General features: G+C 48.9%; 1 protein-coding gene across 1 annotated transcript in view; it reads right to left on the bottom strand.

Annotated features, from left to right (window-relative positions):
- Positions 1-16,096, bottom strand: part of ccdc33 (coiled-coil domain containing 33) — a gene marked incomplete at both ends in the record, with an annotated part of 174,978 nt that overhangs the window by 77,413 nt on the left and 81,469 nt on the right. Inside the window, one exon of the mRNA XM_084335198.1 lies at positions 2,102-2,235. Within this exon, the coding sequence (XP_084191324.1) occupies positions 2,102-2,235 (134 nt within the window). The remainder of the gene's footprint in view (positions 1-2,101; positions 2,236-16,096) is intronic.

Genomic DNA, 16,096 nt, shown 5'->3' with positions numbered 1-16,096 from the left:
TGTGTGATCAATCAGTGTTATTATGTATGGGTATTGAATAGTACAGGTATATATATATGTATGAATATATCTGTATATATATATATATATATATATATATATATATATATATATATATATATATATATATATATATATATATATATATATATATATATATATATATATATATATAAGCATATAAGCTATTCATGCTAGAAGGATGTATTGTATTGTGTATTACACAGGACTGGTGATACTGACTGGACCCATCAGGAATGTGCTTACGGGGCCTCTGCTCCAGCTAGAGACAGAGGGACTTTCCACTCTGTTACTGTTACAATTACTTTTTAAGTTACAAACCAGTGGAGTAGACGGCAGCCAATGACAACTAGGAGGGGAGGAGAGTTAGTCATTATGTGTTATACGTTGATTGGATGGTAGAAATTACATCACTGTATTTGGACCAATAGTGAAGAGATCTGGGGCCCTTTATAAAGGCCAACTTGCCAGATCACAGGGAGACTTTTCAGATTTTGCTTGCAGACACCTGTCCCAGGACAAAGCTTTGTTTTTTTTAGCTCATTTGCTCTTTTGCTCAAAATGACAAAGAGAGTTTTTTGCTATGAGACAGATTTTAGATTTAGATTTTTGGATTCTGACATGTTTACTGCTGTAAGAGAGATTCGTTGGTAATTTTTGCATTCTTATGTAACCCTTGTATTTTTAATTAAAACTTTTTTGGAAAATACTCCGTGTTACTTCTTCTAAACATCCTGGTAAGCCTTAAATATGTTGCACTTTTAAGAACCTATTCTGCATGATAAAGGAAAGTCGGCAGGAACGCTGCTCCGTCTCCACATTATTTATGATGTAAAGATTTTAGCGGTAATGATTACAGATGTCTGTCTTCTCACTACAGAGACGTAAAAAAGAAGTAAATAATCTAGTCTTATTCAAATGATATAGAATAATGACTCTAGACAGTAAGCGTTTTATAAGAAATTTAAAACAACAGCACACTCATTTAGGCTTCGTCGAGTAACACTCCGACGGCTGCAGTGTGACGGATTAGGGAAGGGGAAATCCTCTGATTAATGACAGGGTCATACTTGTCAGATAAAAACTTCCCGGTGACAAAACAAAGTAAAGATCTCGCAACCTCTACCACTTGACCTAGTCAGTGCCGGGGGGGGGGGGGGTCGAGACGTGCATTCGCTATTTTTGCCGGTCAGTTGTAATAACAACACATTTTGAGGCCCATTGGATTCTGAATGTCAAAAACATCGCAGGACACTGCTTGATGTTAAGATGAGTGGATCAATGAGTTATGGGGTTATCAAACTGACCTGATATCTAGCGTGGCATATAACAGACGGATGAGACAAATTCCTAGAAATGTTAGTTCCCTGTTGACTGTAACATCAAATACAATATAATAAGCCATGGTGATGGCTGCTTTCTCTTCCGGGGGATACAGTTCAATGATAGTGGCGAGGGCACGTCCCAAAGTCAGCAGTAGCGACATAGTGAAGTGCTACTGGGAAGTAATCGGTTTGTGAAAGGGCCTGAGTGAAAGCTCTCGGTATATTTTCTTTTAACCATGTGTACGAATAGACAAACGGCTGTGTTGTGAATGGCGTTGTTCACATACTTGCCTGCGTATTTTGCACGTACCTGTAGGGTTGAAAAGTCTATCCACTAGGGGGCAGATCATGGCCGAATCCTCCCTTGCCGTAGAATAAAACATGGCAAAACTCAAGAAAGTTATGTTGAGATCAAAAAATCATCACATCTTTCGGACGCGTAGCGCTCTGAGGATGTGCACCAAGTACGCTCCAAAAGAACACAGGATACGCAGCTCCGCCCTCTTGCACACGCAAGCACGTATTTAAAGGGCAAGTATACCGAGACCATAACATTACCAGTCACACAGGATCTGCGCGTCGAGAGGAAAATGAGTCAAGCCAAGCTGGTGAAGCATTAGCCAGGCCACAGCGTATCATTTCTTGGCTGTGGTCTTTGTTATTTGTGATGTACTCTGTAGACTGAGCCCATACCCCACACCACGTTACCCAATAACTTGATCCTATTTGGTGGGTGTTGCTCAGTGGCGGCTCACCCTCCCCGTGGGCCTGCTGCTCCTGCAGCTCCACGGAGACCCTCTCCTCCCAGGAGGGGCAGTGTGTGGGTCGCTGGGTGCAGTGTGTCACCTGCAGACTCCTCCGCCCATGTGCCTCCTCTTCTCCACTCTTCCTGCGTATGCAACACAAAAACACTTTTACATTCTAACTGATCACTGTTTTAAAGTAGGAAATTCAGCCAAAGTACCTTTTTTTAATATGAAATATGTGATTCTCTCGCATATTTGTTAAAAGGGAAAAACAGGTCAGTATTAGAACTGAATGAATGCCACAGCTCAGAACAGTATTTGTGTTGTGAAGGATCAGATTAAACCGAATATATATATTTATTTATGGATATATATTTAATAGTATTTGTATATCGTTTGATATCCCCTGTATATTCCTTGTACAATATGCACTGAATATCCCTTTAGTCTACTAAACAGCCCATAATAGTTTCATTCTACCATTGGACGAGAACCTGGCGCCAGCAGCCATACCCCTAGGTTCAAGTTCAATCGTGCCGCCCAACATGTCGTGGCAAGCCCGGTTCCGCGTAGGAATACGTCTGGCGAAATACGAATGGTACTATTTGTTCACAGCGCATATATATATGGCGCAAGTAAAGTAGAACTTTCTTTTAGTCCATTAGTTCTTTACCCTCCAACCGAGTAACAGACGCGAAGCCTCACCCACGACGCACGTAAGGCCTACTTGGCCTCAGAATAGGCATTGAGATATCGTGTGGATTAATAGTTGAATTGTCATAGTTTGGCACTGTACCGTCGAGTTGGACGTATTCTATTAAGCTAATAATAGTCTATTTATGTATGGTGCATCGTTCGGTTAGAGTTATAAAGTTATCAGTACCCCCATCGTTCCTGACGTTATCTGGAGTCTTAACCAGGCTGGGCAGACCACTAGTGGTGCTTGCATCCGAGGAGCTCCGGGCCAGGACGAGGAGACCTGTACATTGGATTACTTTACCCGGACGACGGCGAGCCTTCCACGGCTTGGATTATGCTTTGGGTGCTTTGATTATTCCATGGATAACGGCCAACACTGCTGAGTGTTGGAACTACCCCCCCGGAGAGGAGTCCAGGTGAGACGGCGCTCTACACCAGTGAGGTCGCCTCACGTCTCTCCGTTGTGGACCGGCAGCTACCGTCCACCAGAGGGTCCAGCTGTATTCATCTGCGGACCGAGGTTCTGTGGGCACCGTGTTCAAGACTTTGAATTCTCCCAAGAAATCGTCGGCCAGATGGGATACCGCCAGCGGCTTTTCTAACCCCCCCCCTCCTACTGTCTTACAACCAGCGGGACCCCCCCCCCCTTAGTGTATCCAGCTATAATCATTTAAGTACCATCGCTATAGTTCCCTAAAGAACCGGGTTGTATACTTACTCCCTGCGTAACCAGAGATTGGACATTCAATGTTGATTTACCTACGAATACTCATTTGCCATACAAGTGCATTTCAAATCATAAGTGTAAACAAGTGAACGTTGTATATACCTTTTGCTATATTAAATATTCGATTTGTACATTTGTGTGGACTTCGTTTCATCAGGTGGGAAAGTGTTCATCATATCTATATCATGTACTGGATGGCCAGAAGTTAAAGTACAAGAGGTAGTGGTTTAATAATACCATACTTAACAATACAGTCAGGGAATTGTACCCCTCAGTTACAATTGGTCCTTCGAGCCGGATGGGTAACTAGTGTAATATTAATATAGTGTTATTAATATTAAAATGGCCTATGATGAACACTCCACGAAACGGTCCTCCTAACCTAGAACGCCCGCGGCGCAGACGACAGCCACCTCAGTACTTAGAGGATTACGCTGTCAGTCAACTACCTAGCCTTCGACAAACGGTAAACGCGGTAAAAGTAGAAAGTAAAATTATGTCTGACCTTAACGACCAGGTTTCCCCGACCACAGAGGCCCTAGTAGGTCCTAATGTAACTGACCAAGCTCACGGTAGGGACCAGGAGGGAGCTGACATGCCTTTACCCCCCGCCAATACCGAAGAAGTAGTCCCCGACCAGCCCCGGGAGGAAGACAACCCTACAGAGAGAGAACTCTGCACGGAAGAAGAGGAGGAGAGCGCCGAGAAAATAGAGCTCCAGGACTCCCCAACGAGTACACCCAGGAGCGGCTCACACAGGAGCGGCTTACCTCCACAACCGCCTTCCCCCAGCGAAGCGGAGAGGATGCTACAACAGGCGTTCCTCGTCAGCCTGACAGCCTCTACCGAACGCGACCGACTTCAGGGCGAACGCGATCGACTCCAAGCACAGCAACGGAGCGAAGAACAGCGCACACGCCTGGAGATGAGACGCCTTCAGACGGAAGAGAATATGGCAAGAGACCGGGCCGACGCCCAGCGCGCCGCTGCCGGTGCCCAAAGAGAAGCAGATCTCACCAAGCGCGAAGTCGAGCGCGACAAGTTACAAGCGCAGCTAATGGAGCAGCTGATCCGCAAGGCAACACCCTCTCCCTCCGCCAGGGGTTCAAGGAACTCGTCGAGACAACAGTCAAGGGCAGCGTCTCCTAACCGAGCAAGCAACCCTGAACTTGACCAACAGACCAAGCCTATACCCCCCGCAGACCCCCTTCCCAGACCGGTCCAAGCGAGACCCAGCTACAAGGAAGGAGCGGCATACACTGCGGAGAAGCTAAATAAACGATTACAGGATCTGGAAGACCTGATAGAGGAAGAAGAGGGAGAGGAGGAGAACCAAGCCCGACGACAGCACAGTACTCCACCGGACCAGGAGGTCCAGTACAGCCCAGGCTATACCCCCGCGGCGCTGCGCTACAGACCCCCGACTCTATTCACGGGTGAGCACGACGCACGACCAGCCCCGAGGAATAGCACCTGGACCAGCGGGCCATGGTACCCTGTCGGTACCAGCCCACAGAGAGGCGCAAGAGGGGACTCGCCTAGGAGGTCTCTCCCCCAACGCTCGCCGATGTATCAGCCATCCACGGCGTCATACATTGCCACGCCGTCGTTTCCAGACTTCACCTATGAGAATCACGGAGCTCCGGATGTGCTTAGAGACAATGATGGTGGATGTCGCTGATGAACGCCACAAGTATGCAATATTACTGAAGCACCTGAAAGTACCGCGAGCGCACAATATAGCGCTAGCCTATGCCACCTCTACGACCCCATACACAGCGGCCCTAGCCGCGCTGGACCAGAGATATGGACGTATATGGGATTACGTAATCCAAGAGATAAGGCATATTGATCGCCTACCCCCAGCAACAGACAATCGCTCATTAGACGACCTGTCAATCAAAGTGCAGTCCCTGGTAGGGATGCTGGGAGCGCAACGGGAAAAGGGCATGCATGAGCTATACGCCAACTCTAACGTCGAGAGGATTTTGGAGAAGCTGCCACCCGCAAGACAAGAGCGTTTTAGGCGGCAGAGAGACTACCGGGATCCTAACGGCCCCGAACCATCCCTCCTTGATCTAGCCGACTTCCTGGCGAGAGAAGTCAGCAGCTTACGACTGGATACGTTCGGGCGGAGCACGCCAAGCTCCAGAGAGGGACCCAGGAGAATAAATGATGGAAGAAGATCGGTGACTGTCATGCACCAATCAGAGTCAGTACCGAGCAGTAAGAGCCACAGTACCCCCTCGAGAAAAGAGAAGTGGAAGATGGCGTGCCCCTACTGTGAGAAAGAACACTGGCTGTCACAATGTGACCTGTTCACAAAGATGAATGCAGAAGAAGTGAGTCAATGGATAAAGTCCAACAGGCGCTGTTACCGATGTGCACACATGGCAGCCGAATGCCGCCTAAAGAAAAGGTGCAGTCGGTGCGACGGAGCCCATCTAGATATACTACACGACAGTAACAGAAGACGGCCTTCACCTGCACCATCGAGCGGCACCAAGGCAAGTGTCATGTACATTGACCCCGCCAGCAGCAGCGGCGCCCAAGTGCTCTTAAAGGTAGTCCGTGTAACATTGAGCTACCAAGATAAAGTCATGGACACCTACGCCGTCCTTGATGACGGGTCAGAGAAGACCCTTCTGCTCGCGTCCGCTGCGGCCCAGCTGGGACTGCGGGGGAGCGAGAACGAAATGACGATTCGGACAATAAGAAGAGATTTAAAGACGATAAAGGGCGAGAATGTCTCCTTCACTATCGCAGCAAACGGGCAGCCAGAGCGACGGTATAGGATTACAAATGCTTTCACCAGCCAAGAAATAGGACTATCGCAGTACACCTACCCTATCGCCAAGTTGATGGATAAATATGTGCACCTGCGACAACTACCTATCCCGCTCATAGACGGCGCTACCCCGACCCTGCTGATAGGCTCCGACCATGCAGAACTCATAGTCCCGATTGACCGGGTCCATACAGGACCCCGAGGCTGTCCTGCAGCAGTCGAGACCCGCCTAGGGTGGACACTACAAGGCCCCCTCGCTAAATCTCTCAACCGAACAGCAGCCACTAGCTGCCTCCACTCCAGAACGACAGAAGAAGACACCACTCTCCTGCAGCATGTCGAGAGGCTATGGACACTAGAGACAATGCCCTTTAAGAACGAAAAGAAAGATATTCGTTCTAAAGAAGACATTTACGCCATCAACCTACTCGAGCAAGGGACAAAGAGAGTCACAGTCGGCGGAGTGATGAGATACGCAACTCCACTCCTGAGGCGAGAGGGAATGCCCACCTTTCACGCAAAGAAAGACGCCACGGAGCGCTATCTATTGAACACGGAGCGGCGCCTAGCCAAAGACCCCGCTCAAGAGCGTGTGTACCGCGCTGAGATTGAGAAGCTAATCACAGCGGGACACGTGACAAAGATTGACATTAAAGAGGCCGATCAGACGACCGAATCATGGTACGTGCCGCATCACAAGGTCCACCACAACGGCAAGGATCGCATTGTGTTTAACTGCAGCTACCAGATCGGATCCCAAAATCTGAATAAAGAGCTCTTGCCCGGCCCCACACTCGGCCCCTCCCTACTAGGCGTGCTACTGCGCTTCCGCCAGGACAAGGTGGCTATCAGCGGGGATATCAAAGGAATGTTCCTGCAGGTGAGACTAGTGGAGGAGGACAAGCCCCTGCTGCGGTTCCTATGGAGAGAGAGGATCGGAGATGAGAACCCAGCCATCTATCAGTGGGAAGTACTCCCCTTCGGAACCACATGCAGCCCGTGCTGTGCTACATTTGCACTACAGAAACACGTCGCAGAGGACCCAACAGCAGATGAAGAGGTCCGACACAGTGTGAAGAACAGTTTCTACGTGGACAACTGTTTACAAAGCGTTTCGACTCAAGAAGAAGCCGAGGCTCTCCTAATCAAGCTACGCGCCTCCCTGATCAAAGGCGGCTTTGATCTCAGGCAGTGGGCCAGCAGTGACCCGCGCGTATTGCGCAGCCTCTCCCCCGCGGACAAGGCTGCCAGCAGCGAGACCTGGATGGCGACCATCCCAGGAGAAGCCCAAGAAATGACACTAGGACTAGTCTGGCGCTTCAAAACAGACTCGCTCCACTATAGACACAAACCCCTGACAGAGCAGGGAAGGTCGACGGCGACACCGACCACCAGACGGAGTGTGTACAGAACACTCGCCAGACAATATGACCCGTTGGGATGTATTCTACCTTACACCACCAGGGCAAAGATGATTGTACGAGCACTATGGGACAAGGACCAGGGCTGGGACGACCCAATACCCGCACACCTTGCCTCAACATGGAGAGAGTGGGAGACGGAACTCCGCTCACTCCCAGGCGTCAATATATGCCGCAGCTACTTCCCATCCACAGTGAGGCCAGAGACATGCAAGATTGATCTACACGTCTTCAGCGACGCCTCCGAAGTAGCCTATGGATCGGTGGCCTACTTGCGTGCCCAAGAGAAGGGAGGAAAGATACACACTGCTTTCATCCTGGCTCGCTCAAGAATAGCCCCACGAAAGCAACAATCTATCCCGCGTCTAGAGCTCTGCGCAGCCCTAGCAGGAGCGCATCTAGCCACGTTAATCCAACGTGAACTCACCATTCCGGTGCACAGAACAATCTTGTGGTCAGATTCCACGACAGTACTCACATGGATCAAGTCTGATTCATGCAGATACAAAGTCTTTGTGGGAGTCAGAGTCACCGAGATTCAAGAGTTAACAGAAGCAGCGAGCTGGCGGTATGTGGACACCAAACACAACCCAGCTGACGTCATCACCCGGGGAATGTCCCTGGATGACCTCACCCGTCGCAACATCTACAGTGACGGACCAGAATTCCTCAAGCTCCCGGAAGAAGAGTGGCCTACGCCCACCCCACGGGAAGCAAGTAACGAGGAGGCCGAAAACAAGAAACCTATGTTCTGTGGACTAAGCACAGTCGCCTCCACAGACCCCAACATAGATGACTGCATTACCCTAGAGAGTGCGCAGCAAAAGACATTCCTGTGGCACCACCCAGAGATTCAGTCCACCACTGACATGTCAGCAGCTGACTACGAAGAAGCAGAACTTCTTCTACTACAACGAGCCCAGAGAGACTCGTTCCCCGATGAGCTAGACTGTCTACAGGGAGGAAAGCCCGTCCCATCAGACAGCAGACTGCTCCACCTGGCACCCGAGAGTGACGCCCATAATCTCATCAGAGTGGGTGGTCGCCTGCGGAGAGCCCCCGATCTACCGGATGACATTAAGTACCCGATAGTCTTGAACAGCCGACACAAGGTCACAGAGCTGATCATAAAGAAATACGACGAGGATGTACACCACGCAGGAGCAGAGAGAGTCTTCGCGGAGATCAGACGTCGCTATTGGATACTTCAAGGAAGAGAAGCGGTGCGACGCTTCCAGCGAACCTGTCTAGACCGCCAGAAGTGGGTAAAAGAGAGAGACAATTTGACAGAAGGAACAGTCGTCATGATTATCGACCAGTCACTACCCAGAGCTATGTGGCCGGCTGGCCGCGTAAGCAAAGTGATCACCGGTGCCGATGGCAAGGTCCGAGCAGCTGAAGTACTCGTCCAAGGGCGAACTTACACACAACCCGTGGCGAGGCTAATAGAACTGCCCCGACTCCCAGATACTATCGATGATGACCATGACCCCATGACTTTGTGAGTTGACTGACCCTTACAGCGGACCTTGAGTGGTAGACAGTGCGGTTAATCTGTCTCTGCTTAGCTAATTAGGTGGGACTAATTAGGGGGCGGCTGTTGTGAAGGATCAGATTAAACCGAATATATATATTTATTTATGGATATATATTTAATAGTATTTGTATATCGTTTGATATCCCCTGTATATTCCTTGTACAATATGCACTGAATATCCCTTTAGTCTACTAAACAGCCCATAATAGTTTCATTCTACCATTGGACAAGAACCTGGCGCCAGCAGCCATACCCCTAGGTTCAAGTTCAATCGTGCCGCCCAACATGTCGTGGCAAGCCCGGTTCCGCGTAGGAATACGTCTGGCGAAATACGAATGGTACTATTTGTTCACAGCGCATATATATATGGCGCAAGTAAAGTAGAACTTTCTTTTAGTCCATTAGTTCTTTACCCTCCAACCGAGTAACAGACGCGAAGCCTCACCCACGACGCACGTGTGGTGCAGTAAGGCCTACTTGGCCTCAGAATAGGCATTGAGATATCGTGTGGATTAATAGTTGAATTGTCATAGTTTGGCACTGTACCGTCGAGTTGGACGTATTCTATTAAGCTAATAATAGTCTATTTATGTATGGTGCATCGTTCGGTTAGAGTTATAAAGTTATCAGTACCCCCATCGTTCCTGACGTTATCTGGAGTCTTAACCAGGCTGGGCAGACCACTAGTGGTGCTTGCATCCGAGGAGCTCCGGGCCAGGACGAGGAGACCTGTACATTGGATTACTTTACCCGGACGACGGCGAGCCTTCCACGGCTTGGATTATGCTTTGGGTGCTTTGATTATTCCATGGATAACGGCCAACACTGCTGAGTGTTGGAACTACCCCCCCGGAGAGGAGTCCAGGTGAGACGGCGCTCTACACCAGTGAGGTCGCCTCACGTCTCTCCGTTGTGGACCGGCAGCTACCGTCCACCAGAGGGTCCAGCTGTATTCATCTGCGGACCGAGGTTCTGTGGGCACCGTGTTCAAGACTTTGAATTCTCCCAAGAAATCGTCGGCCAGATGGGATACCGCCAGCGGCTTTTCTACCCCCCCCCCTCCTACTGTCTTACAACCAGCGGGACCCCCCCCCCCCCCCCTTAGTGTATCCAGCTATAATCATTTAAGTACCATCGCTATAGTTCCCTAAAGAACCGGGTTGTATACTTACTCCCTGCGTAACCAGAGATTGGACATTCAATGTTGATTTACCTACGAATACTCATTTGCCATACAAGTGCATTTCAAATCATAAGTGTAAACAAGTGAACGTTGTATATACCTTTTGCTATATTAAATATTCGATTTGTACATTTGTGTGGACTTCGTTTCATCAGGTGGGAAAGTGTTCATCATATCTATATCATGTACTGGATGGCCAGAAGTTAAAGTACAAGAGGTAGTGGTTTAATAATACCATACTTAACAATACAGTCAGGGAATTGTACCCCTCAGTTACAATTTGAGAATATGAACATTCCCAAAACTAGAAACCAAACATTATAATCTGTATTGTCACACAGCAATGTACACATGGGAGCGGCTCCACAGACAAGACATTGTTTGTTTTGTCTGTGGAGCCGCTCCCACGTGTACATTGCTGTGTGACAATACAGATTAGAATCTTTGGTTTATAATAGACGGATACTGGGGATTTGTACACTACAGCGGTGCCATGAAACCTGCACTAGAACATGATCATCAAACCCTTAAGATCATTCTGGGCACTACATTTACATTTACTGTACATTTACATTTACATTTTGTCATTTAGCAGACGCTTTTATCCAAAGCGACTTACAAGTTTTGTACAACAAGACAGCAGGAAGGGTACAACTCTATCAGCTGAGTAACAATGTTCATCAACGTGTTGAGTGCTATAGTGTAGGTTAGCATATTGCACTATCGTCCCTCTACCCAAAAAACCCATGCCCACTTGCCTCAATAACTATCACCCTGTAGCTCTCACTTCCATAGCCATGAAGTGCTTTGAGAAGCTAGTGAAGGGCTACATCTGTTCCTCCCTACCCAACACCCTGGACCCCCTGCAGTTTGCATACCACCCAAACAGGTCCACGGAGGACGCCATAGCCCAGTTGTGGTCCCTTTATTTAAAAGTGGTGACCCTCTCATGACATCCAATTACAGGCCCATTAGTATTCTACCCATAGTGTCCAAGGTATTTGAAAAACTGATTGCCAAACAGGTCACTGATTGTAACTGAGGGGTACAATTCCCTGACTGTATTACTAGATATGATACTTACTACCACTACCTTTGTACTTAATATTCGGCCACCCAGTACACGGCATAAATATATTATGATGAACACTGTCACGTAGATGAAACGGATCCAACACAAATGTACGAATTAGAAATAGGTCTTTATTTCTACACAGCGATGGTGTGTAGAGCAAGCACTTAATCAAATCAATCACATTTATGAATGGAATTAGTATGCACTTTTATGGCAAGAGTACTCGTCGGTATATCAATAGAGAATGTCCAATCTCTGAAGGCGCAGGTGGTACATATACGACCTGGAATAGTTTAAGGAATAACAGCAATGATACTTTAATGATTATATACTGGACACACTAGGGGGGTTAATCCGGTCGCTTGTAAGCCGACAGGAGTAGGAGGGGGGGGGGGGGGTAGAATCCGGCTGCCTCATCCGGCCAAGGGTATCCCAGGTGAACCCACTGTAGTGCCGTTCAATGCGCCGGCGATCCTTGGACCACAGATGAAAGCAGGTGGACTCTTTGTGGGCCGGCGTCCGGTCCACGGGGGAGAGACGTGAAGCGACCTCGTCTTGCAGAGCGTCTCCTCACCTTGCGTCCTCTCCAGGGGGGGGGGTACCAACACACGGCAGTGTCGGGGGTCTTTATCCATGGAATAATCAAAGTATACAAAGCATAATCCGTGCCTGGGAAGGCGGGCTGTCGTCGGTAGAATAATCCGGTATACAGATCCACTCGCTCGTCGGCTCTGGGGCTCCTCGGGTGCAGCTTCACGTGGGGTCAACCACCCTGGATAAGCAGCCAGTTCTCTGCCCGAAACGATGGGGTACTGACTACGGTAGTATTCTCACCGCACGAAGCACTATATATTAACAGACTATTATTAGCTTAATAGACTACGTCCAACTCGACGATATAGTGCCAAATATGACTATTCAAATATTAATATACACGATGTCTCAATACCGATGGTAGGCGAACTTGGCCTTACTCCCACACGTGGCGTCGCGGGGAGGCTTTACGTCTGTGACTCTATTGGAGGGTAAGAAACTGGACTGAAAAGGAAGTCCTACTTTAGTAGCGCAGTATATATACGCACTATGAACAAATAGTCCCATTAGTGGTGCGGTAGTCAGATTCCTACGCGGAACTAGGACTTGTTCGTACATGTGGAGCGGTACGTTTGAACTGGGTCTGAGGGGTATGGCAGCCTGGCACCAAGGTCTCGACCAATAGTAGAATGGAGACTATTATGGGATGTTCAGTAGGCTAGAATGGATATTCAATGCATATTGTACAAGGAATATACAAGGGATATCAGGGAATATTAGAGAATATACAAATACAATTAAATATATATAAATAAATATATATATTCGGTTTAATCTGGCCCTTCACAACAGCCACCCCCTGATTGGTCCCAGACCTAATCAGTTAAACAGAGACAGATTAATCGCGTTGTCTATTTACACATAAGGGTTTGCTGTAGGGGTCAGTCAACTTCACAAAGTCATAGGGTTATAGGGTCATGGTCATCATCGATTGTGTCTGGGAGTCGGGGCAGTTCTATGAGCCTCGCCACGGGACGGGTGTAAGTGCGACCCTGGACGAGCACTTCAGCTGCTCGGACCTTGCCGTCGGCACCGGTGATCACTTTGCTTACGCGGCCGGCCGGCCACATAGCTCTGGGCAGTGATTGATCAATAATCATGACGACTGTTCCTTCTGTCAAATTGTCTCTCTCCTTTACCCACTTCTGGCGGGTCTGTAGAGACGGTAGGTAGTGCAGTAGGAAACTGCTCCAAAACTTGTCGGCTAATACTTGGCTGTACCTCCACATTCGTCGGCCGTTCGCTTCTTCAGGCCGGTACATTGTCTGGGGTAATGCAGGATCTAGCCGCCCCATCAGGAGTGTGTTGGGGGTAACTGGGTCGATATCCGCCACATCACTGGAGACATATCCGAGGGGCTTCGAGTTAAGTACTCCCTCAATCTCCGTGAGGACTGTCATTAGGACTTCTTCCGCCACAGTCTGGGCCCCAAGTACTGCGTACAGGGCTGTCTTTATGGAGCGCACTTCTCGTTCCCAAGTGCCACCGAAGTGGGGTGCGTTTGGGGGGTTGAATTGGAAATCAACCTGTGCTGGAGCGAGGTGGGTCTTAAGTTCTGGGCCCATAGCTTGGAAGCTCTCTCTCAGCTCTCTTTCGCCGCCTTTGAAGTTTGTCCCATGATCGGACAATAGGGTAGACGGTCTTCCTTTCCGTGATGTGAATCTACGGAAGGCCATAAGGAATGAGTCTGTGCTCATGGTCGGGAGAAGCTCGATGTGTATCGCTCTGGTGGTCATGCATTTGAATACAATACCCCACCGCTTCTCGGTTCCTCTTCCTTTCTTTATGTGCAGCGGGCCAAAGCAGTCCATACCCGTTGAGTGGAATGGCTTGTCACCGATTCGGAGGCGACATGGAGGAAGGTCAGCCATCCTTGGTATGCTGGGCTGCGCGCGCCACTTGCGGCAGTCTAGACATGTTCGCTGGAAGCGTCGTACCGCCTCTCTTCCTTGTAGGATCCAGTAACGACGTCTGATTTCCGCGAAGACTCTTTCTGCTCCTGCGTGATGTACATCCTCATCGTATTTCTTTATAATCAGCTCTGTGACCTTGTGTCGGCTGTTCAATACGATCGGGTATTTAATGTCATCCGGTAGATTGAGGGCTCTGCGTAGGCGACCACCCACTCTGATGAGGGTATGAGCGTCGCTCTCGGGGGCCAGATGAATTAATCTGCTGTCGGATGGGACGGGCTTTCCTCCCTGTAGACAGGCCAATTCATCGGGGAACGAGTCTCTCTGGGCTCGCTGCAGTAGAAGCAATTCTGCTTCCTCGTAGTTAGCTGCTGACATATCAGCGGGGGACTTGCACTCCGGGTGGTACCGCAGGAATGTTCTTTGTTGTGCACTCTCTATGGACGTGCAATCGTCTATGTTAGGGTCGGTGGAGGCTACGGTGCTCAATCCACAGAACACAGACTTCTTATTTTCCACCTCCTCTGGACTTGCTTCCCTCGGGATAGGCATGGGCCACTGTCCTTCCGGGAGTCTTAGGAATGCGGGGCCGTCACTGTAGACATTGCGACGGGTGAGGTCATCCAGGGGCATCCCCCGGGTGATGACGTCAGCTGGGTTCTGTTTTGTATCAACGTAGCGCCACTCTGTTTCTCCGGTTAACTCTTCGGTTAAGTCTTGAATCTCGGTGACTCTGACTCCCACGAAGACTTTGTACTTGCATGAGTCCGATTTGATCCAGGCGAGTACCGTCGTGGAATCTGACCACAGGATTGTTCTAGACACCGGTATGGTGAGCTCACGTTGGATGAGCGTGGCTAGGTGCGCTCCGGCTAGGGTTGCGCAGAGCTCTAGACGTGGGATAGATTGTTGCTTGCGTGGGGCTATTCTCGAGCGGGCGAGGACAAATGCTGTGTATATCTCTCCCCCCTTCTCTTGGGCCCGCAAGTAGGCTACTGATCCGTATGCGACCTCTGAGGCGTCACTGAAGACGTGTAAGTCCATTTTACATGTCTCTGGCCTCACCGTGGGTGGGAAGTAGCTTCGGCGCATATTAACGCCTGGGAGTGAGTGGAGCTCCATCTCCCACTCTCTCCAGGTTTTGATTGATTGATTGAAAACTTTATTAACAGATTGCAGAATGGGTACAATACAGTACAGCTCAATACACACAATTGTTAAGGGGATGCAGACCAGAGAAAGACTTTCGTCTTGTTTACACCAGGGTCCCCCATTTTCAATTCATCAGGACATATATGACATACATGACATACAGATAGTCAGTACTGCTACATCTATACATTTATGACATACCAGATTTGCAAATACAGCACTGTTTGTGATACAGAAGGAGTCAAGAAAAGGGAGTATATACATTTGACGTAGAAACTGTACATTGGAGGAGGTTGGGGGGGGGGGGTTGGGTACACTGGGATATTGACAACCATACTGGGTAATTTACATTGGAGGTGGGTGGGGGGGGGGGGGGGGGCACATTGTATAAACAAGCAAGACTGTACATTGAGGGGGGGGGGGGGGGACTCTGTACAAACAAACAAAATTGTACATTGGACTATTGACAAGACCATACTAGGTAAATGACTGTACATTGGAGGGGGTTGGGTTAGGATATTTACAGGGGCCAGTGTTGCATTGCAGTCTCCCGTAGGTGTCTCTTGAGAGAGGTTTTGAAAGTGGGTAGTGATCCACATTCCTTTACAGCTTTGGGTAGGGCGTTCCACATTGATGTGGCATAATTGCGAAACGTGTTTAGTCCCTTATTTGAGCCGAATCTGGGTTTAACATGATTTGTGGAGCTCCCTCTGGTGTTGTGATCGTGGTATTCACTGACCTTTGGGAAGTATTTTGCCATGTACATGGGTACCTTGGTCGTGTAGTGTATCTTGTAGACCAGGCCCATTGCAAGTTGCTGTACTCTGTCATCTACTCTAAGCCATCCTAGGTTGTCAAAGTGGGCAGGGGTGAGGTGGGTTCTAGGAGTAAGGTCAAGCAGTAGTCTGACCAGTT

This window comes from Notolepis coatsorum (assembly GCF_963971535.1).
Source record: "Notolepis coatsorum genome assembly, chromosome: 18".
Taxonomy (NCBI): domain Eukaryota; kingdom Metazoa; phylum Chordata; class Actinopteri; order Aulopiformes; family Paralepididae; genus Notolepis; species Notolepis coatsorum.
The sequence above is the reverse complement of the archived record's forward strand: the minus strand, read 5'-3'. Positions and strand labels throughout refer to the sequence as shown.